Below are 25,036 nucleotides of genomic sequence, written 5' to 3'. Positions count from 1 at the left end.
ATACATTGTAAGCACCATCAATTGTGACATATCCATTATTCATGGAACTTCGAGTATAATTATTCAATTCAATTCAATTTATTCATTCAACCATCATCAGGTACAGGCAATTACATAAATACATACCAATATAGATAATTATAGAAATACTAAATATAACAATAGAATGATGGTTTGGTGACCCCGAAAAAAGCAGAGCTTATAGAAAGGGGCCACCGAGTTAAAATGTACACTAAAAATATATACAACAAATAATAATAATTACACTAAGTACACCGATGCAACAGCCGCAAAAAAAAAAAAAAAAAAAAAAGAGAAGAGAAGAGAAGGGGGAAGGGGGGGACTTTCAATAAGATAAAAACAAATAATTGACTGAAAGTTTTTTAATCACATGTTAATAATTTTCTGATAAGTCTCTTGAACCTAGAAAGAGTTGAACTAGATTTTATGTTACAGGGGAGGTTATTCCATAACTTAGGAAAACAAGTTTTAAAGGAATTTAAAGATACAGTTGATCGAGCTAAGGGTAGATGAACTTGATTGCTTTGGCGAGTAAAATGAGAGTGTATTGTAGAATTTGGGACGAAAATGTCATTGAAAAGAGGAGGCAAGATTTTAGCATAAAATTTATACATAAATACGAGGGAATTAAAAGATATCAAGTCCTGTAATGGCATTATGTTCAGTTGAGAAAATAGAGGCTTTGTATGAGTGCGGTAGGGAGCGTTTGAAATAATACGAACTACTTTTTTTGTAAAATACGTAGTTTATCTAAGTGTGATTTGAAGGTGTAGCCCCAGACAACGTTGCAATAATTCAAATGGGGTTGTATGATGCTATTATATAAAGTAATCAAAATTGATTGAGGAACATAATGTCGTAACTTGGACAGAACACCAATGGATCTTGATATCTTTGTACTAATAGAAATAATATGAGATTTCCAAGAGAGATGTTCGTTTAAAGTCACACCAAGGAATTGTATATTGTCAACCCTTGTGATGAGATTACCACCAATGTGAACATCAGGAAGATTAGATGGGACATTCCTTCCTTTTGTTCGAATAATCATATATTTGGTCTTCTCAAGATTAAGGAATAATTTGTTGCAAGCAAACCATTTGTTTAATTTATCCAATTCAATATTCGCTAACGATACAAGATGATGTATATTTTTGTGTGATATTGAAACAGTGGTGTCGTCAACAAACAGAGAAAGGTTAAGACTTGGAGAACAATTAATAATGTCATTTATTTATTTATTTATTTTGTTTTATTTATTTTATACTGCAGGGTAGGCCTGTTCAGTTCTTAAAACTGCTTTAGAAAGGCGCCCTGCAGTTTAAAATACATGTCAAGATAACTATGAACAACTACAACAACAACAAACAACATCAAAAATACAAAATACAAAATATCTAACATCAGAAACAATTAACACCAAAATATAAGGTGGGAAGTGACAATTTAAACATACATAGCATTGTAAATCAATGGAATATCATTTCGCTCTTTATCAATTCGTATGAAAGGCTTTGCATAATTTTTTAAAAACTAACAAGGAGGTACAAACTTGTAAATTTGAAGGAAGTGCATTAAATAATTTGGGTCCGACATATGCGAAAGATTTTCTTTTATGTTCAATTCTAGCTTTGGGAAGCTGAAGGGGGCATCGTAAAGAATACCGTGTCCTGTATTTCACGGGCCGTTTACATACTAAAGGTTTTAAATAATTTGGAACTAAATCATTCATTATTTTATATACAAGAACACAATACTGATATTTTATACGCTGATCTACTGATTGCCACTTCAGTGACTGCAACAAAGAAATTTGTGATGTATTATAATCTTTTTTCAAAAGCATTCTGGCATATTTAATTTGAAGTTTTTGTATCTTATCTAAATGTATTCTTGCACTGCTTCCCCAAGATGTAATACAGTAATCAATGTAAGGTAAAATCATAGAAAAGTACAGCTTCTTCATGATATCAAAGGACAGTAAGTGCTTAATCCGCCTTACACAACCTATTGCCCGAGATATTTTACAAACGATATTAGTAATATGTTCGCACCAGGTCAAGCCCGGATCGAGCATGACACCTAAGTATTTAATCTTTTTTACATTTTCTAATTGTATGTTCCTGAATTTCACTGACAAATGAGCACCCCTCAACTTTTTCTTTTGACCAAATACCATGGCTTTTGTTTTTTGCGGGTGTAAATGCATATTATTTAAGTCTAGCCATTTACTTATTGAATCAAAATCATCTTGCAAATACTTTTGTACCTCCTTAATTGATTCACCGTGATTAAAAATGGCGGTATCATCAGCATAAAGAGACATTTTAGAATGTACATGCAATTTCAAATTACACATGTCATTGATAAAAATACATAATATCAACGGACCCAGTATAGATCCTTGTGGGACACCTGATTTTATCTTCAAAAATTCACTGCGACAACTGTTAATCATTACAAATTGCCTTCTGTCTGTTAAATACGATTCCATCCAGTTGTATTCATTGCCAGTAATACCATAGTACTTAAGTTTTGCAAGTATAAAATTGTGAGGAATAACATCAAAAGCGTTGCGTAAGTCCAAGAAAATACCACCAGTAACATGTTTTCGGTCCATTTTATCATACAAAAAGTCTGTAATCTCAGTTAGACAAGTGGCAGTAGAATAAGACGGTCTGAAGCCAGACTGACAATTTGCAAGTAGATCATTTACATTTAAGTACTTATACAATTGATCATGTATTGCTCTCTCTAGTATTTTGGACAGGACTGGAAGCACAGAAATTGGTCTATAATTGTCAATATCAAATGATCCTCCCTTATGTACAGGAGTAATTCTTGCTGTTTTAAAATCTTCTGGAATAACACTAGTTTGTAAAGTTGCATTAAATAAATGGGTTAAAGGGCCAGCTATACTCACTGCTGCCAGCTTAAGAAACTTAGGGTGAATGCCATCTACTCCGACCGCTTTCGAACAATCAATATGTAATAGTTCTTTCAAAACATACTCCTTTTTGATCGCATAAAATTTAAATTCACAATCTGGAATAAACAGAGTTTGTAAATTGTTTAATAAATCTTTCGAGAAATTACCCGAAGCGGCTTGCAACCTTGAGCCGACTTCATTAAAGGCTTTGTTTAGAACGTGAGCTATTTCATTGTTAGGTATTTGATCATTATCAATTGTTAATTTAACATCATGACTCGTGGTTTTATTTTTCTTAGGTATAAGCTTCGATAAAATGTTCCAGTTCTTTTTTATGTCATTTTCGCAGTCCTTAAATTTGTCCTGATAATACTTCTTTTTCAAATTTTTAATCAAGTTATTAGCTCTGTTACGGGAAAACTGAAATTTATTCCACCAATAAATTAATCTTGTTTTTCTAAATTGCTTTCGATAATAATCCCTTTTGCGTGCTAACACCAAAAAATCATCATTTATCCAAGGTACCCCTCTTTGTTTTTGCCTCACTGATATCACGGGGGCATGCCTGTCACAAATGTCCAGGAGTGTGTTTTTAAAGTAGTGCCACAATTTTTCAACGTCAGTCCCACAGGGATAAAACTCATGCCAATCAACTTTCCTTACATCATCTTTAAATTTCTCACTGTCAAAGTACTTAAATGAACGACATTTAGTTATTTTCGGAGAAAGGAATTGATGTTTCCCTTTAATTGCAGTAAAAATCACAGAGTGATCACTAAGTCCAGCTGACTGCACTCCTGACTTAATAATATTGTCAACAAGTGCATCAGAAATACATACCAAATCGATTACTGACTGGCTATGTGGTGAAATTCTAGTGGGTTCAGATATAACCTGTGTCATTTGCATTGTAGTAAGGAGACTGGAAACTTTTCTAGAAAGATTATTTATGGTTTGCATATTACAGATAAAATCACCAAGAAGGATGACGTTGTTTGTAACTGTATACAATTTCTCAAGATTACTTTCAAGACTGTCAAAAAAATCTAAATGATTATCCGGTTTTCTATACAATATACCAATAAATAATGAGCTACTATTGCTACGTTGCAACTCCAACCAAATTATTTCTAAGGCAACAGATTCAAGATCCAATCTCCTTATATACGATAAATTTTCTGATATAAAACATCCCACTCCACCTCCATGAGTACATCTATCCTTCCTCTCAAACTTATAACCTTTAACAGAAATCAAGCTATCAGAATGTTCTTTTGTTAACCATGTTTCTGACACTCCTAGTAGATCATAAGGGTTATTATTCAGCCAACATTGTAAATCAGCAACTTTATTAACAATGCTTCTGACATTAAGATGAGCTAATTTTATACCTTTAATATCTTTTAGAGCAAAATCATTAGTTTCGGTTGACCTATCATCTTGTGCGTCGACAGAAATATTATTACAGTTATACACGACTTCAGTAGATAGATCAGGATCATTCCAAAAAGGTAATACACTTTGGAGAATACATTTCGGGCACTGCCAATTTTCAAACAGTTCATCTGAATCATAGGTCTCTCTTGAGACCCCGCCACAAACTATATGCAAACAAGAAAAAGAAGTGGGCCTAATACAGGTCCTTGTGGAATTCCACATGACACATTACTAAAATGGGATCTGACACCATCGATCACCACATATTGATTTCTGTGTGATAAGTAACTATAAAACCATTGGAGTGGGACCCCTCTGATTCCATAATTCTAGTTTTTTTAACAAAATGTTGTGATCAATGGTGTCAAAGGCCTTAGATAGGTTCATAAAAACACTTAGGCAATTATCGAACGAACACTATCAAAATGGTGAACCCCTCGGCAATAGGAGTATTGATGATTGAATAACTCTCGTCATTTCGTATCCACTCGTCATGCAAATGGATTGTTTGTTTTCATTTGTTACAATGAAAATAATGCGATAATATAGGGTGTTTATGCTTGTTATATGCTTGTTAGGTGCCCAAGGCACTCCTATATATAATATCCCAGATAAGCTAAACTGCCGGTGTAGACAGCTTTTTGAGGAATTTCTTTCTGAGGGAACCTATTAACATCACCTGGGTCGAGTCTGGTTGAATTTATTGATGAAGAAAATTATGCCGTGACTTGGATAGGAGCCCTCAATAATTTCTTAAACTTTTTTCCTCTTTGTATGTTTCTCCACTTTACAATCCTTTCTCTTTTTAGTCTACTCCTTTCTTCATATATGCCTTTCGGTATACCATGATTACCATAATTTACAAGGTTCAAACAAACACCTTCCTAAAATTGCTTTGATCTGATACTAAAAGATTGCACATTACATAAATTAAATGGGAGAGACTATTGTATGAACGCGTAAAAGCAGATTGAATTTGTGTTTTTATTTTGACGTTATGTTTTCATTTCAGTTTTCAATTTTGAATAAAGTAAAGCCATGTGAAAATCCCATGGACGATGGACATGGCATATTTTCGATTCGTTTCGTGCCATTACACGAACATTTTTTTTAATGATGTCGGCTCACGTGGAACAGCATGCGATTACTTGTACGCTAGATATATTTTGTCAAACGTTTTTCTATATTGAGGAAGCGTTAAAGTGCCATCTACCATGGCGATATAATTCATCACGCCATTTCAAATTGATAGCCTCATTAAGGCGACATGGCGACAATGTATCTAACCAAGTTGGCTTGGTGTTCTACGCGGTGGATATATCTCGCCGTGACAACACGCAACTTTCTATAATAAGTACACTTTGCAAAACAACTATCTCACCATGATGACAAACAACTTTTGTGGACAACTTAAAAGATAAAGTAACTCGTCATGAAGACATATAGACGACATGTAGACCTTTTATTTCTAATTGGCAATATAGTGTATTCTCGTCATGTCAACAAGTGACTTTTTATAAGTCGACATGGCAAGATAACTTATCTAGCCATGTTGTCAAGTAAATGGCACTTTAAAGCTTTCGTGGCATGTCACTCGTTCTTCAATTTTTAATTGGATAAAACCAGACTTAATCACGTTTAATGATTCGATGATAATGCAAATAGAATTACAAATTTTCATAAAATCCTTCTTAATCTATGCATTGGGTTTGGACTGTAGTTGGGCTGTATGTTGATTAATGTTCCTCAGTGAGTGGGCAAAAGTCTTATAATGGTAGATGGTTTGTAAGGCCCGAGAAAATAGTTTTTGTTAGTCGGTTCTTAAAATCGTCAGTCTTTATTTTATTCTTTAATGTTTAAATGTGCATTTGATGGCACGTTACTAAGCTCCACTTAACGAATCTTTATTATTTTCATTCGAAATCTGCAGGCACAAGGTTGGCATGAATCATCATCAAGACTTGAAAGACTACAAATCACTCAAAAACCATGAATATCACCCCTATACCCACTCTTATGTCGCACGATGAAGACAACTTCCATCAGCGAGTCAGCGTCGCCATACTCCTCTGCATTATATCTTTTCTTGGTATAGTAGGAAATACGCTTACCATCTTCTCTGTGATTGTATGCAGGAGGTTGCAGACATTACCAAACGCATTTGTCGTCAGTCTTAGCCTCAGTGACTTCCTCAATTGTTCCATTAACATCCCTGTCCAAGTGATAGCGCTGATACTCCAAGACGAAGGAAGCGTTTTCCGTTTTGTCTGCATGTCTTCAGCCATTCTTAATTATTTACTGATCACGTGCAGTGTATCAATGCTTGATTTGATCGCCATAAATCGTTATATACTGATCACCAAGTCGCATCGAATATACAACTTTCTATATAACAAAAGAAATATGGTGGTGGCGATAGGTGGTGTTTGGTTCTCCTCTGCTGTAGTTCTAATAACACTAGGACCAACCGGCGTTGTTGCTTATGGTTTTCAAGAAAATCTGTCACTGTGTCAACTTCGGGAAGAAAGTCGCGTCATTGATGTTATCTGCGGCTTGCTCTTCGCTGGTTCGTTGATAATCATCTCATCGTGTTACACGAAGATATACATCCATGTAAGAAAACATTTGCGCCAAGTGGCTCACATTAGACTTGGTCCCAGCAGAGCCACACCGAGTACAACAGCTCAGACCAACTCATCGGGGAATATCAGTAATATCATACCAGTTGAAACGATAAGTGGCCAGTCGCATTGTACAGAGGCTTCTCCAAGACCCAATGAAAAGGAGAACAGTTCTGTGGATGAGACGGAGAATCGGATAACTATAAATATGATTATCATCGTGGTTTGTTTCTTTTCGTGCATGTTACCTACATTGGTCATTGTCTTGTTACCGGGTACACAGTCTTCAGGTCTCTTTACAGTCTTCTTCTTATACTCGGCATCATGTTGTAATCCTATCATCTACGCTTGGAAGCATCCTGTATTCAGGAAGGTATTCAATTGCATCTTCAAAAGGAAGTGGACTGAGATTGAGGAGCCATCACCGTGGTTACGGGCTATGTTACCAAGATGATGAGGTTAAGGACATTGACTTTGACCTGAATAGCTGATGAGAAGGTGCAAGTATAATTTCTTGGTGTGATATTCATTGTCAGTATAATAACTTCATAGACAGAGAACCTACTTCTTGTGCGTGTTCCAATGACAATTTATTTTTAAACTTGGATACATTTCCAAACTATAGGCTTAACCCATCGGAAGTTGGGATAAAGATTATGGAACAGTGATCATGCAGGAAACTTTACTGGAAGAAAATGAAAGTTTGATGGAGAATATCATTCCATGGGTGCTTTATATAACAGTGTCCACGTGGAAATGTTTGAAATTGTTTAATTAAAAACGTCATAACAACAGTCAAGTAATAATCTAAATTCACGAGTCTCATTCATTTATGTTCAAGCCGTATCACCTTGCATTTGGATACAACGTGACCGTATATCTTTACATGTGGAAATTATATCTTTCTTGCAATCTTTTTTCTTTTATTTGGGATTTGGGATCAACCTATTAATCTAATTAATCAAAATCAAATTTATAAATACATAAATAATGTATGCCTTAACTGAATTCCACTGTATACGTGGATTTAGAGGTAATTGTTATGGGTGATAGGATAATACTCATGACATGGAGTTAGGAGCTGCGCTTCGAGGGCGACCTCACACCCCCATAATTTTTTTCAAAACGGGAGTAAAGAAAGAAAAAGGGAGAGAAAAAAGAACACTACATCACCTTTAGATCATCTTGCCCCCCCCCCATCTCTTATCAAAATACCCTGGCGCCATCCATGCAACATCATGTATTTCAGCATTATCTATCCAAGCAATATTGCGTTTCAGATAGCACTTCGTGAAACAAAATCAACTGCAAGGGCAATTACAATATGACCGACTGAATTTCATTGAAAAGTAGACGAACTGCTAAAAAATTGTCCCTGTACCAAAATTCAGCAGTAAGTCCATTCGGTATGTTATAAGGGCCGTAACCCCCCCCCCCCTAAATAGTTAATACCGCAAAATCTACCCTATTCTTTCTGCTTGTCAACTTTTCTAGGGGGAAACTATTTACCATTTTTTTTGTTGATTATCACCCTTTTTTTTTGCTAGTCGAATTGTCGATGAGGCATATGACATGTATGTGGACCCATTCTGTATCCATAATTAATATTTTTGGTCGACGAGAAATCCCTTTTTTATTTAACCTCATCAAAAACAGAGTTACACGGGGTTGATGATTATCACATGCTGTTAAGATGTCAACCACATTATGTGTGACAGTTTAAACGAATGTAAAATCCACCTTAAAATTAGGACCATTAATTTTGAAATTATGGTTTACATCCAGGGACAACTTTCAATAAATTTCGAGCATTCACGTTACAAATCAACTCCATTAAAATCAAATGATCCATGATATCAAATATATTGCATTGATATAATTTGTATCACAAGTACGAAGTATATATGATGATGTAAACTTTGAAATTTCATTTGTGCCAATTCTATTGGAAGATTAAAGGATAAGTCCACCCCAACAAAAAGCTGATTTGAAAAAAAAAAGAGAAATCCAACAAGCAAAACACTGAAAATTTCATCAAAATCGGATGTGAAATAAGAAAGTTACGACATTTTAAAGTTTCGCTTAAAACAGTTATATTATATGCACATCCTGGTCGGTATGCAAGTGAGGGGACTGATGACGTCACCCACTCACTATTTCTTTTGTATTTTATTATATGAAATATAAAATATTCTAATTTTCTCCTCCCTGTCAAGTGAAACAAAGTTTTATTTCTCCCTGAACATATAGAATGACCATTATTTTAACAGTTTATGATTAAGTTAAGTTGGTCCTTATTGTCAAATCTGTAAAAATTGAAATATTGTATTATTCAAACAATAAAAAACAAAAGAAATAGTGAGTGATGGACATCATCGACTCTCTCATTTGCATATCGCTGAGTTGTGCATTTAACTGTTTTGTGAAAAATAAGCTAAACTTGAAAATGTCATAACTTTCTTATTTTACATCCGATTTTGGTGAAATTTGCAGCATTAGGCTAGTTTGATTTTTCTCTCATTTATTCAAATCAACATTTTTCTGGGGTGGACTTGACCTTTAAAAAGTAGCGTCACATGGTGTATCATCGTTATGAATCTTCCAATTTTCATAAGCGCTTCTTGATTATCAATTTTTTAAAGTAAAAACATTGTGTTATTCGATAACTAGAATAGAAAATTATCTGAAATAAGGCTACTAAACGAGACAAATCAGCACTCCGAAGTGCAGTCGCTAATACACGCTCCTCAGGAGCTAAATTAGCTCTTCAGTTTTGTAGAGTGTATATTAAAGTTTGATAAAATATACATATTGTCGAATAAATGATAGAATTATCCAATTTAATCAGTTCTTTACTCTTCAGGAGTATTCTCTTTGTATTCTGTCTAACATCTACTACATGTTACTTAGAATGGCAATACCATTTAGCATTTTTTCAATGATTCTGGAAAATGTGGACAAATTAAATTAGCATTCTAATTTTCATAATTATATTCAACGAGGGAGAGAGATTGAAATAGATATTGTATAATGGCTAAGAGTCGTTGAATGGAAGCTACAGTCACACCAATGTTACTTACTCCAATCCAGTACCAATTGACATTCGGAATAATATCTTTGATCAGTCAGGAGTCGGTGTCGTTTTGTGTGATTAGAGACTTTACTATACAGCACGGGAAAGTTTCCGAGAACGCTAGCTACTGCAATAGGAATCAATGGAATAAAAGGATCAACCACATCGATCCCCCTTCCACGCATTCGCAAAAATAATCGTTTTCGTTCTCGTGTATTTTTATGGCTCAAAATTGCACAAATTGATTTGAATTTGTATAAAAATGTCCAAATTTTTGCTCGCTCACTCCGCTCGCAACTTTTTATAATTTTTTTCCCGATACGCCATATTTAACTCCCTCAAAATGTTTGGCTCATTACGATAATGGACGGAAAGGCGATGGTAGAGACTGAGGAAGGAGTGTGATTGCTTCATTAGAGGATTTTCACTCCGAAACGTACGGATGATTCAATAACACATTAAATGTATTGAAAAAGTCCGTCAAAAGACAAAGAATAGCTGGTAGGTCTTTGTCGAAAATTGGTGAACCGTAAGAGCAGTTTAGTTTTAAGTGACGAAAAAGTGCAAATATGTCGTTTGTCCAGAATTGCAGTTTTTGATTACCAATTTTCGGCAAATAATGTTCTTGGTTGTCTTTGTAATGGAGGATATCTAACAATACATTTTCTCTGATCTTCAATCCTATCATTCCTATGTGTGTCCCTGCACAAAATAAATCACTACAGTCCTTGTAAACCGTAATCATGATTGCATGTTGAACGACTTCTAGTTCAAGAGTATTCGTCTGACATTCTTACATGAATCTATTTATATAGGAGAGCTTAATAGCAAGAAGGGATTGACAACACGCTATTAGTTTCGATGACTTCACAAACTTCACTGTCAACGGATTTTCTTTTTTGAAGGTTTGAATAGATAAACTTTTTTCTACACTACCTCAGGAAATGTACTGGTTCCCATTTTACTAACACTCATGTCAGGAATAATACCGGAAATTGTTATGTCCGCAAAGGAGATCAACATATTTCATAAGAACTTGCACATCAATTCAACGGTACTCTCAACGTTGAAGCAGCTGCCAGTCAACACCTCTTTTAAGGTATGAAGGCATGATATTATACTATCGAGTATTTCAAACAGTATTTCATGAGCCATTGTGGCTCTTGCAGGTGTTTCGGCACAAACACAATTACGTATGCATTTTGTCCATTAAAAAGAGATCTTTTTAAAATGTTGATGGGAGATCTTTATTTAGCCATATTAGCTTAGTGTGTGTAAAAGACAGTCCCATTAAAAATAATGCGATCCTGCAAAATGCGGTTATATTATGACTGAAATTGGGCAGGATCACATAGATTTGTGGGAGTGGGTATGTGGATGTGTGTTAGTATATATTTTTAGGCATTTGATTTCATAATTATTTGCTTCAGCAGTTTGTAAGCGATTATTGTAGACTATGCTGTTAACACAAAATAAAGATTTGTAAATTTTGTTTTATAATCATTAACCTTGAGTTTGTGTAATCGATTTGGATGAAATGTCTTATAAAAAACACATTGTCAGTCAATGGCATAATAAGCCAAACAAAATTTGAGAAGTCAAAATATTGTGTAGGCCAATGAGACGTAAATTCATAGAAAAGAACTGCGACCAAAATTTCTGACTTTGTAAATACGAAATGCTTATTTTATGATATATTTTAACAATTCATGATAATTTCAGAAGATAGGATTAGTGTCTAATTTCATCCTTTCTCCTTTTCTGTTCTTTTTTGTTTTCTCTGATTTTTGTTCTTGGTTATGGAACTTTTATAAGGGCATTGTCCCCAAGCGTCCCAATCTGTACGCCAGTGGTATGTGTGTGGGTGTGTGTAGGGTTGACGGTGGGTGCGTGCTCACTTGTATAATCGTTAATTGTCTGAGGATAGAGCAAAAAATAAATTTCATGGCAACAATGGTCCTCTCAAAACCTAATATTTGTCCTCGGAAATTAATAAAGCAATGCAAATATTTACATGTGGGTGTTGGAATTAATTTGTTGAAATTTTTTTTATATACACTATATTTCTAAAAGTATGAGGCCAAATATTTTTGTAAGATAAATGAAACAAAATAATGAATTAATGTATGCAATGTCTGTTATAATACAACCAATGCACCAGAAACCGAAACTATAGATTGGACGGACAAGACAGTATGACACCGTCGATTTACAAAAAAATATGGAAAGCCAGTAGCACCATCGTCTACAGCATAAGGTGAATATGCCATTTCAAACTATGTCGCCAAAACATAACAAATACTCATTTACAACTAATTATGGTGCTAATGGCTCTCGATGAGATTTCCAACTTCTCTCATTTTTCTCATTTCTATTTGAAATAAATTAATACCGCCTTTTCTTGAGTTTTTATTTTCATTTTTAGCATATAGTATATATCAATTAATGAAGGCATTAATTTTAAAAATTATATCATTAACAGAGAAAGTTCTGTCATGGGCACATTTCAATGTCCTTGAGAATAGGCAGAAACCTTTGGACCTGTGCAAAAAGAGTTAAACTTAAAAAAAGGGGGCAACATGGATTTCAACCAATCAGAAGCTCGCATTGTGAGCTTGCGTATATACGTGTGATTCTAGGATGGAAGTGGATGTTTCATAAAGCTAGTTATGCATGACTTAACGAATGACTGGAACATGGGTGGTAGGCCAATGACATGCGAATTATCATGTAGCACAAGAAAGGATCACAAGTCGTTCGTAAAGTCGCTCGTAACTTCCGAACATCTATTTAAAAAAAAAACCACCTGATGTAACCCCATCATTTTGTATGATTGCCCCAAATATAAATTTTCCTCTCTCATATCCACCACTTCTCTCTCTCTCTCCTTCTCTCCTTCCCTTCCTCTCCTTTTGTCTCTCTTGTTTGCCTTTAATACATTTTCTCCATGCCTTGTTCTTCTCATAACAGAATTCTCTCATCATGGTATATTATGTAATACGAAAAGGTCGGCCTTGTGATTGTGGTGCCCTCTTTCGACTCATCAATGAGACAGCTGAGTTTAGTCACCAAAAGAAACATCCTGGAAGTGATGATAGAGACACTACTGTAGAAACAAGTGAAGAAAGTAAGCATTTTATAATAAATTATAAACTCATCAACTGATTTATACATCAGTACACAAACCAATCGACTTGAGGTTTTTAACATATCCCATAAGATAGTAGCATCATGTCTGGTGAGCAGTTATGTATCATGGCAAAATATTGGAATTAGAATGCCAAAATTTCTTGTTGGTCCATTTTTTATAAATTATCAATATCCATGGACTGTATTTTTAAAACTTATATTAGGTTTTTACTGATTTTGGGGTCAATTATAATATTTAAACTTGAAGATTTTATGATAATAGCAGATTATAGCACCAATAGGCAGTGGCGTAACTACGGGGGGGGGCATGGGGGGCACGTGCCTCCCCCAATCGGCTGGCAAAAAAAAAACGGGGAAAAAGAGGGAAAAGGAAGAAAAACGTAGTGGGGAAAGAAGAAATTGTTGTTCATTATAGTGTTACATTATATTATGTTATATAACATAAGAAGCATTTTTTCATAACTTTATGAAATATTATTTGCTTAATTGTGTCTTCATTGTTCCTGGTGCTCGCATAGACTGTTTAACGAGATATATAAACCTGCTGTACTAAAGCCTCCCGTTTTCAAATCAATATACAACAAAATAATATATTTCCTCGCAATTAGAGTTATTGTTTTCAGTTGTGACACATTCTTCTTTTTTGTGACTAATGAAAGTGATTGCCCTATTTTAAGGTCTTAATATAAAACATTTCATGTCTGTGCTAACGTTCGCATTAGTGAATTGGTGAGATTTCTGCTCTTCATGAACTTCTAAAATCAGTCCTTAAAATGTCATTTTTTCTGATCTAAATATAAAAAAATCATTTGGTTAGTGAAATATGTAGGGTCTTAGTGAATTCCTACAAACAAGCCTTAGAATGCCCCTCTTCAGGTCTGAATTTCCTAGATTTTCAGCTCGCGCTTCGCGCTCGCAGTATTTGATTAATGAGATGCGTATGATAATCATGATTATAATGACTTCAAAAAGTGCTTCATGTGTTTATATGTAATTCTAACAAAATCAGCAAGCGCTTGGCACTCGCATTAGATGACTATTGTGAGATATGTATACTCTGACTTAATGGATTCCTAACTATAGACCTTAAAATATCCATGTTTGGGGTCAATATATACACAAATTTCAGCTCGCGCTTCGCGCTCGCATCATTTGGTTAGTCAAATACGTAGGGTTTTAGAGAATTCCTACAAACAAGCCTTAGAATGCCCCTCTTCAGGTCTAAATTTCCTGAATTTTCAGCTCGCGCTTTTGCGCTTGCAGTATTTGATTAGTAAGATGCGTATGATAAGCATGACTACAAAAGGTGCTTCATGACTGTGTTTAGATGTAATTCTAACAAAATCAGCAAAGGATGGCACTAGCATTAAATGACTATGGTGAGATATGTATACTCTGACTTAATGGATTCTAAAATATAATCCTTAAAATTTCCTTGTTTAGGGTCAATATATACAAAAATTTTAGCTCGCGCTTCGCGCTCGCATTGTTTGTTTACGAGACATTTAAGTAACATGATTACAAAAAAATTGCTTATAATGTCCATTTTTAGCTCTGAATATCATAAATTTTCAGCTCGCGCTTCGCGCTCGCATTATTTAATCAGTGAGATACATATCCGTTTAATGGCACTGCATGTCCTTAAAATATCTCTATTAGGTCAGTATATCTAACAACTGAGCGCGCTTCGCGCGCTCCCTAAGTGACCCGAAATTTTGCTGGTGCCCCCCCCCCCCCCAATGCCGTGACCCACGGTACGCCACTGCCAATAGGGGAAGTATACCGACGTCGGGAATAAGCTTTTACTACTATAACCTTCCTGGCACAGGTGACACTGAATGAAATGATAACAATGATAATAATCAAAATCATCATAATTCAGAATTGTATCTTACAAGAGCACTGTTTGCTATAAAAGGATTACATTGTATAAAGTAAAAACTAATTATTGATGAATTAAAAACCAATCGCCCTTTCTCTGTATTCTTATTATTCCTGCAGTTTTGAGGAGAGATGCTTTTGCCGAACACCCGCTTTTTTCCTTCTTTGTAGTTGAGTGCTATTTCTCAAAAGAACAACTTAATAAAAATGATCGTGGCGAAATCATCGGTTTCTCAACCTTCAATGAAATGTACAGTATCTACAAAGGAAAGTCTGGATATATGAGCGGAATGTTTGTCTCATCTAAACACCGAGGTATGTTAATAACTTGAGAGCTAGTCTGTCTCTAAAGATGGTGATAAGATGCCTTAGCCTATGTAGCCCGCTGCTTTTTCTCTACATTGGATTTTTGCCAGAGTTGACTAGCCCAACAGGGAGGGCTGTATAGCTTGTCTTGTAAAAATAGCAGGACTTATATGATATTGTAAAACAAAAAAAGGCAATGTTAAAAGAGGACAAAAAAGTCCGGTATTAGGCAAACACAATATTAATCGCAGACCAAAGTATACCCAAAATATATATATATATATCTTGTTTTCCAAAAGCATTATCGTGATCAAAGTCTTTTTTCCGGCTTTCAGTAGGTTGTGAAAATTATTCTCAAGTTTAATTTCCATTTTGATTACTTATGTATTTATAATCATTTCTGTAACAAAATATGTGTTCCCATGTTTCCCAACCAGTGATTTAGGGAGCCATTAAACTAGTTTACACGGTTGTAAAAAAAGCAGCCCATAATAATTATGGTTTGTATTTAAGGCTGCATTTGTTGTGCAAATTAAATGAATTTACCTTGGCACTAACTTATGTTTATTTACTTGATTATTATAATTTCCATTGTTATTACGTAATCATTATTAATATCGTCGTCATCTTCATCATCCCATCATTATCAAAGAGAACTTTACATGTTGTGTAGAAACATAATGTTCTGCTTAACAGAGAACCACGGAGCCTTTAAAGTGACATCGACTTGACGACTTGGCGAGATACTTTATCTTGCCATGTCGACATAATAACCTTGTTATGTAGACATGGCGCGACATACGTTATCTCGCCAAGTCGACTTTTAAACAGTTATATGTCGACATGGTTAGATACGGTATCTTGCCAAGTTGACTTATAAAACGATATATGTCAACATAGCGAGATATTTCATCTTGCCAAGTCGACTTATAAAACATTATATGTCGACATGGCAAGATATGAAGTGTCCAAGGCCCGGCGAGAGTCCAAATATATCGCCATGTTGACATATAACTTTTTATAAGTCAACTTGGCAAGATAACGTATCTCGCCATGTCGACATATAACCTTTTATAAGTCGACTTGGCGAGATAACGTATCTCGCCATGTCGGCATAATAAGGTTATTATGTCGACATGGCAACATAAACTATCTCGCCAAGTCGTCAAGTCGATGGCACTTTAAAGGATCCGTATAGAGAACAATATTGAAATGCATACTTTGTGATCGTGTTCGTCTGCTTATTTCTGATACAAGGTAACAGCTTAGCCCCAGTGTTGTTCAAGACTACTGCAAAGGTAAAGAGTGTTATTTATTGAACAAATTTCATGCTAGTAATCTTGATTGTGATCATGGTAAGCAAATAATTGCTGTTGGTGTAGTGATGTTGCAAACTGTAATTTCCTGTAAGTGATTTGGATGTTAACAGTGGCGTAACTACGGGGGGGGGGGGCATGGGGGGGCACGTGCCCCCCCCCCCCCCAATCGGCTGACCAAAAAAAAAAAAAAAAAAACGGGGAAAAGGAGAAAAGAGGGAGAAAGAAAGAGAAACGTAGTGGGAAAAAAGACATTATTGTTCATTATAATGTTATATTATATCATAATAATATGTTATGTTATATTACATAAGAAACATTTTTCATAACTTTATGAAACATAATTTGCTCAGGGCCTATATTTTCATTGCTCCTGATGCTCGCATTGTCTGTTTACCGAGATATATAACCCTGTTATACTAAAACCTCCCGTTTTCAAGTCAATATATACCAACTGCCAAATATATTTCCTCGCACTTCGAGTTATTGTTTTATGTACAATAGTATGCTTCTTTTTCATGACTGCTTAAAGTGATTGCCCCATTTTAAGGTATTAATATAAAACATTTCCTGTCCGTGCTTAAGTTAGCAGTAGCGGATTGGTGAAATATGTCTGCTCTCCATGAATTCCTAGAATCAGTCCTTAAAATGTTCCTTTTTCTGATCTGAATATCAAAAATTTTCAGCTCGCGCTTCGCGCTCGCACCATTTGGTTAGTGAACTACGTATGGTCTTCGTGAATTCCTACAAACAAGCCTTAAAAAGCCCCTCTTCAGGTCTGAATTTCCTAAATTTTCAGCTCGCGCTTCGCGCTCGCAAGATTTGATTAGTGAGATGGGTATGTTAATCATGATTACAAGTGCTTTATGTGCATATGTTTAGATGTAATTCTAACAAAATCAGCAAGCGCTTATTGGCACTCGCATTAGATGACTATGGTGAGATGTGTATACTCTTAATGGATTCCTAAAATATAGTCCTTAAAATCTTCCTGTTTGGGGTCAATATTTACAAAAATTTCAGCTCGCGCTTCGCGCTCGCATTATTTAGCGAGACAGGTACGTATCATGATTACAAAAGAATTTTATAATGTCCTTTTTTAGGTCTGAATATCACAAATTTTAAGCTCGCGCTTCGCGCACGCATTATTTGACCAGTGAGATACATATCCGTTTAATGGCACTGTCCTTAAAATGTCTCTATTAGGTCAGTATACCTGGCAACCGGGCGCGCTTCGCGCGCTCACTAAGTGACTCAAAATTTTGGCTGGTGCCCCCCCCCCCCAATGCCGTGACCCACGGTACGCCACTGTGGATGTATATACATAATTCGTCTTCAATCATATCGTGAGAGGACGTTTTTCCAATTCGCTGAAATTAAGATGTGACCATTTGCTTTATATTTCATAATGGCTTTTATCATTAAAAAAAGAAAAGGGAAGATATCTGCTTATTGAGAATGACAATTAAACTTAAACCAGAGGTGCGCTTATGTTTTGCTTTTGAATGTGTACATAATAAATTTTAGTGCACTTAGACCCTATGGGTGAGATAGTACAAAGTGCAACGAACTTTGACCGACAACTTGTCAAGTTTGTCCAACTACACGCCCCCCATGTATATTTCACTCTCTCTCTTTATCTTTATTCCTAATTCTATATAGGCATGTCTGGATGCAGGGTGTAAATCACTCATGTGGGGTGTATCGAGATGGAATTTCGGCGGGAAGACATTCTACCAGAAACTAGGAGCAATCAACATGACTGATCGAGAGCAGCGTGAATTCATGACACTCAACCACCAAAATCTGACCAAGCTTGCAGAGGAATATCAACCTAGTACTTGTGGTGGTGTTGAAATCTTATATCGCTAGATGAGGAGCCAGAAGAACTCACCAAAACTACAGGAACTTGATTAATTGCAAAAATAATTATCATAGTTTTACTCCTGGCTGGCTCTCTCATTCATCGCCGTATACAAAAAAGAGAGAGAACAGGCCTACACAATCATTTATGTTCAAGATAACATACATTGAGGGTCGAGGGAGCGGAATAACGAGTAACGAGATGATTCCAAAGGTTTTTCTTATATTGTTTAGATTGAACAGAAGGATCCGGTGCACAATATTGTAGAAGTCGGAAGTTGGAAATTGAGGGGCGTAAATGCTCGATCCCAAGTCGCTTCGCATGTATAGGAGTGATAGTTAGATATAGAATAATGATTTATCAAAGTATGATGGTAGTCGATAAATGAATTTTGGTCACTTTAACAAACGTGTGAGTTGTATATAAAGTTTTAGTAATGAGAAATTTCGTAATATTTAAAAAAATATATCTTATTAAAACCCTAAATGTAAAGTTTGTGATCACAGATGGTAGTATAAGAATGCTTGAACAGAAAAGAGGAACATAAAAGAAGATTAAATATAAAACATTAATTTACGTGAGGTGGTAAAGGGAGAGAATAGAAAATAAAAGGATGGAAAAAAAATGAACAGGAAAATAAAAAGGGCAATGTATGATCACGTTCATCAAAATAATCTTGTTTTGTTTTGTATGATATTTCTTTTTCTTTTTTTGTAGTTTAAGGGGTGTCGGTGGCTTTGTGAGTCTACTAAAGCAAAAAAGAAATTTGCGAGCAAGAGAAGTGATCGAGCGAGCATAAAATTTGAACTTTTTAATACAAAATCTAATTTTGTGATAGATTTTTAGTTGACATATTTTAAAATATATGTATCATATTCCACCCTTTTCCTTTCGCTACCTTTTTATTCTCCTTCTTTCGTGGTCGTGAAACTTTTTTGGTTTACATATGGCCCGCACCCTCAAGCCCCACATCTGTATACGCATGTGGTGTAAGGCCGGAGTAGAGCGGTAACTAACGTTAGAGCTCCATATATTTGTTTATAGTGATACGGAGCGTAATATTGAGTATGAAGTGTTATGAAAATAAAACTGACTATGATCCCACAAAATAGTCCTGCATAATTATCATGTTAAATCTGAACATTTAATCTTTCTATCGTTGTACTAAAGATCTAAGATTCTAACTACAGTAGGCCTACACTACAGCATATTGTTTCGAAGGCCAATCCATTTAATTGAACGTTTTATGAATCATCCTACTGGAGTTGGCTACTTTAGCCGAAAATTTTCATTGAATGGCCTCGGGGATTCCAAATCGTCGTTATACCTTCCTTTTTATAAATGATTATGATTATCAAAACTTTTCAAATCTAACATTTTGATTTTTTCTTTTTCCGTTTGAACGTTTCGGCTACATTATGAGTCGGTGGTCAGATTTTTGCGCAAAAAATATCAGGAAAAAAATATCAGGAAAAAAAAAATATCAGGAAAATTCTGTAAATTATACCAATACCGCGTTGTTAGTCTAAATTGTGCATTTGGAACATCGCTATATGGTCAAGTGACAGGGTAAGCGAACATTTGTGGGCTTTTTAAGCACTTCACACTTACTTTATGTCGCAGGTCGCACCTATATACGCACCGTACTAACATTCAAATTTCCCGCCCTTTTACCAAAGGCCAATCATGGCGACTGGGCCGGCGGCATCCGAGCCGGACCACACAATAACGAGTACGGATGAAGATAATATTTGGATGATACAAAGACCACGTCGAAAAAAAAGCACTTCGTACCAACCAGAAAAAAGAAAAAGAGAAAAGAGTGACGAGATTACAATTGAAAATATTAATCAAAATGCATCGTCAGACTCTGACTCGAATACATCATATCGTACTCCAGGTTTTACTTCGACCAAAAGATTGTCTGATTTCAAGCTATTTATAGCACCTATAGATAGACAGAAGAAATTGAATTTAAGGAATATTGATCCCTTAAAAGTTAAAAGAGCGATCAGAGACGTGAGTTCACAACCAGTAGAGTTTATCAAACCAATTAGCACTGGGTTGCTGGTAAAGTGTATCAACCTAAAGCAAATGAAATCCATCGCACAGATGCAAAACATTGGTAATATACCAGTAAAGGTCACGGAAAGTAGGTCGGGAATTAAAGGAGTGATATATGGTGTCCCAACTGAAACATCAGAAGAGGATATTCTTGAAGAATTGAGGGACCAGAAAGTGACAGCAGTAAAAAGAATAGTAAAGAAATATCAGAGAAACAAAAATGACAAAGAAAGAGAAGATGTTGATATCAATCAGCCTACTTTTATTCCCTTGAGGAGTGTGATTCTTACTTTTAGTCGGGCAGATCTCCCTCAGAATGTCAATCTAGGCTACCAGATGTTTATAGTAAAACCATATATCCCTCCTGTATTCAGATGTTTTAAGTGTCAAAGGTATGGTCACACTGCTGATATATGTAGATCTCAGATTAGATGTGTTAGATGTGGAGATCACCATAATTTTGATCAATGCCCAAAGAAATTGACACCAATATGTGCCAATTGTGGAGGTGAACACTCCGCTGCATTTAAAGGATGCCAGCAGGCAAAAAAAGCAAAAGAAGTACAAGAAATAAAGATAATAAGAAAGCTAACATATGCTGAAGCATCCCAGGTCTGGAAAACACAAAGTGAAAAAAGGGTCACACAGACAGTCACTGAAGATGCTAAAGAATGTTCCCAATCAGTACCTAAGTTAAGAGAAAAAACCAACTTAACAGATGACCAGAGTAAAGTTACAAATACACAGGTAGAAACAGTTTCAAGTGAACTACCTATGGAGACTAACCTCCCTGTCGACACCCAACAAAGGGATACGCCACTGTCTGCAGTTAAAGACCAGGCTACCAGGTCAGCCGGTACATCGGCAAAGAACACCACACCTAATTTCATAAGTCTAGCTAGTGATGAGCAAATTGTTGTTTTTATATGTCAATTGATTATGTCATTAACTGAAGGGAGAGAAGAAGAAGAAATAAATGCTTTAATTCTAACCGCTGCAAGAAGATTGCGGCAACAAAAAAAGGAAATCATAACTCAACAACGCAGGAACTAACGCTTTCCTTGCCCTACTTTCCATTCTTCAATGGAATTCTCAGGGCTTATTAGGGCACGGACAAGAGCTACTTAATCATCTAAAAATAAATAAAGAATATGATTTAATTTGTGTTCAAGAAACGTGGTTTTATGATAATAGTTCACTTTGTATTCCAAATTATACATGCCTCCCAAGAAATAGGGAAGGTCAACGAAGAGGGGGTTGTGCAATATATATTCATGATAGGATTAAGTACGAAGATCCAATCAATGATTCAAGTCTAGAATTACAACATGTGAACATATATGTCACCAATAAAAAAATATCTATCATCAACTTTTATAATCCATGCAAAAAATTAAACGAATCAATTCTAAACACATTGTTGAAGAATGTTAATGAAACAGATAACCTAATAATCTTAGGTGATTTCAACGCTCATAGTACCCTCTGGGGCAGTGACAAAACCGACAGAAATGGACAAGCCATTGAGCAATTTATATATGAGAATAACTTAATAGTATTGAATGATAAAACAGGAACTAGACTTGATCCTTGTACTGGAAAGCTTTCGTGCTTAGATCTATGTATGTCCTCCCCATCACTGGCCGGTAAGGCGATATGGAAGGTTATGGAAGATTCCTTTGGGAGCGATCATTTTCCAATTATTATACAAATAACACTTGGAAAGAAAGGTAAAAATCATGAAAATCTAAGTAATCAGGCCAAAGATAACATGCCTCATGAACATATTTCTTTCAAGAATGTTAACTGGCCCATATTTGCATACAAATGTGAAAATATCATAAAAAATGAAATAATTAAATCTGAAGATGGTATTAAGAACATTTTTTATTCATTTATGGAACGCTTGAAGGAATGTATTCATGAAGCAGTCCCGAAAAAAAGAAAGACGGGGAAAAATCCTGTCCCATGGTGGAACAAGGAATGTACTGAAAAGATTAAAGAAAGAAATAGAATAAGAAACCACCTATCAAGAAAAATCACACTTGATAGAATTAACGAATACAAAAAAAAGAAGGCAGAAGCCCAACGAGTTCTCCGGAAAGCGGAAAGAGAATATTGGCAAGCTTTTTGCAGAAGACTAGACAGATTCATGCCAGAGACAAAGATATGGTCATGTATAAAACGTTTAAATGGTGTACCTGTCAAAAAATCACAAAATATGCCTATTTTGATTGAGAAAGGTAAAGCCATTACGTCCTTAACAGAGAGAGTAGAGATTTTTGGAACTTATTTCCAATCCTTAGGACAAAAAAATAAAGATTCCAATAAAACATTAACCAAGGAAGTACAAAATTCTTTCTACCAAAATGAACATGTTATTAATGAACCTTTCTCGATGAATGAATTTGAGAAAGCAGTTATATCTAGTAAATTTGCTGCTCCAGGAAAAGATAATATTCCATACATTGTATACGAAAATATGCCAAAAAGCACAAAAGAAATTATGTTGACCATTATTAATAGAATATGGGAATCCGGGGATATCCCGAGTTCTCTAAAACACTCAATTTTAGTACCAATCTTGAAATCTGGTAAGGACTCAAAAAATGTTATCTCCTATAGACCAATATCACTTACATCTTGTTTTGCCAAAGTTATAGAGCGTATGATAAAAGACAGATTGCAATGGTACATGGATAAAAATAACTTATTGCCTAATTTCATCAGTGGTTTTAGAAAAGGTCGTAGTACTACTGACAATATTGTTTTATTAGAAAATGACATTCAAAAATCTATCAATTGCAGTGAGCACACTCTTGCAGTATTTTTGGATGTCGAAAAGGCTTATGACAGTCTTTGGATTGATGGATTACTGTACAAACTCACTCAATGTGGTATAGGAGGAAAAATGTTACATTTTTTAGAAAATTATCTAACAGAACGTACCTTTCAGGTAAGAGTTACAAATACTGAATCCAGAACATTTCAAATCCATAACGGACTCCCCCAGGGGAGTGTTCTGAGTCCCCTTCTATATAATGTCATGATGAGAGATATTCCAATTGATCCTGAAGTGACATTATCCATATATGCTGATGATTGTGCAGTATGGTTTTCTGGAAAAAATGTAGAGAATATTAGATTAAGGATACAAACTTATCTAGATGTATTATGTACCTGGTTTAAAGACTGGGGCTTCAATTTTTCTATTGAGAAGACTGTTCCGGTATTTTTTACTAAGCTTTCAAACGTTACCCCTCCAACAATCAAGTTTGAAGGGAGTATACTCACTTATAAAAATAATCACCGTTTCCTTGGAATGATATTTGATAGTAAATTGTCTTGGCATCCCCATATAGAGAACGTAGTTTCAAGAAGTAAAAGGAAATTAAATATATTGCGAAGTTTAACAGGAACTAAATGGGGAAGTTCATCTAAGTCCTTACTTATGGTTTACAGGGCAATTATTAGATCAATTTTTGATTATGGTTGTCAAGCTTATGATAGTGCTCCAGTAACTACAAAAAAATTGTTAGACTCGGTGCAATATCAGGCACTCAGAATATGTGCTGGTGGGCTGCCATTAACATCGTTAGTTTCACTGCAGGTGGAAATGGGAGAACCCCCTTTAGATTTAAGAAGGCAAATGTTATCAAGCAAGTATAGACAAAATATAGAAAGACATAATAATCACCCATTAATAACACGAATCAAACCATGCTGGCAGTTCGATTATCTTAAAGGTAAGAATGTTAGTAAACCGTTTGGTTACAGGCTCCAATCCAAGATAGGAAAAGAAATTAGTATCGAAAATATTATTTCTCCATCCTTTCCACCTTGGTTATTTTGTCCACCAGTTGTATCTACTGAATTGAGTTCACAAATCAAGAAATCGGATCATCCAATACAATTACAACAATTGAGTTTGGAATTGATACATACAAAATGGTCACACCAACTCCATATATACACTGATGGATCCAAAGCCCCTGAAAAGGGGATTAGCTCAGCTGCTTTTTATGTACCTTATTTTTCCTGTTACCAAGGCAAAAGACTATCGAATTTCACGTCCTCCTATAGGGCTGAATTAATTGCGATTGTTCTCGCACTGGAATGGATAGAATATTTAGATATATATACAGGTGTTGTTATTTTCAGTGATTCATTAAGTGCACTTTTATCTTTACAGAATCGGAAAGACGATCCTATCATTACAGAAATTCTAACTATTAGTACAAGACTCAAATATAAAGGTATAGAGGTATACCTGGAGTGGATCCCTGGTCACTGTGGAATAAAAGGAAATGAAATAGCAGACTCCTGCGCAAAAAAAGCTTTATCAAACAAAATAGAAATTCATAATCAAATAAC

The 25,036-nt window shown here is 35.3% G+C and overlaps 2 protein-coding genes and 1 long non-coding RNA gene across 3 annotated transcripts; 2 read left to right on the top strand and 1 right to left on the bottom strand.

Moving 5' to 3' along the window:
- Nucleotides 1-6,323: 6,323 nt before the first annotated feature.
- Nucleotides 6,324-7,551, top strand: LOC129256218 (G-protein coupled receptor moody-like). The gene has a single exon (XM_054894469.2). The coding sequence runs from the start codon at nt 6,377-6,379 to the stop codon at nt 7,460-7,462; it is 1,086 nt and encodes a 361-aa protein (XP_054750444.1). The 5' UTR covers nt 6,324-6,376; the 3' UTR covers nt 7,463-7,551.
- Nucleotides 7,552-10,799: 3,248 nt separating this feature from the next.
- Nucleotides 10,800-19,733, top strand: LOC129255493 (thialysine N-epsilon-acetyltransferase-like). The gene is made up of 5 exons (XM_064097370.1): nt 10,800-11,180; nt 13,052-13,208; nt 15,233-15,427; nt 16,676-16,716; nt 18,397-19,733. Exons 1-5 carry the CDS (start codon nt 11,055-11,057, stop codon nt 18,604-18,606), a joined length of 729 nt encoding a protein of 242 aa, XP_063953440.1. The 5' UTR covers nt 10,800-11,054; the 3' UTR covers nt 18,607-19,733.
- A 3,878-nt stretch (nt 19,734-23,611) lies between these two features.
- Nucleotides 23,612-24,776, bottom strand: LOC135153636 (uncharacterized). Its single transcript, XR_010293114.1, has 2 exons — nt 24,691-24,776; nt 23,612-23,781 (listed from the first exon to the last, which is right to left on the bottom strand). It is a non-coding gene; the product is annotated as an uncharacterized LOC135153636 (long non-coding RNA).
- Nucleotides 24,777-25,036: the final 260 nt, after the last annotated feature.

Source organism: Lytechinus pictus, chromosome 3 (assembly GCF_037042905.1).
Source record: "Lytechinus pictus isolate F3 Inbred chromosome 3, Lp3.0, whole genome shotgun sequence".
Taxonomy (NCBI): Eukaryota; Metazoa; Echinodermata; class Echinoidea; order Temnopleuroida; family Toxopneustidae; genus Lytechinus; species Lytechinus pictus.
Note: the sequence above shows the minus strand (reverse complement) of the source record. Positions and strands in the feature narration are given on the sequence as shown.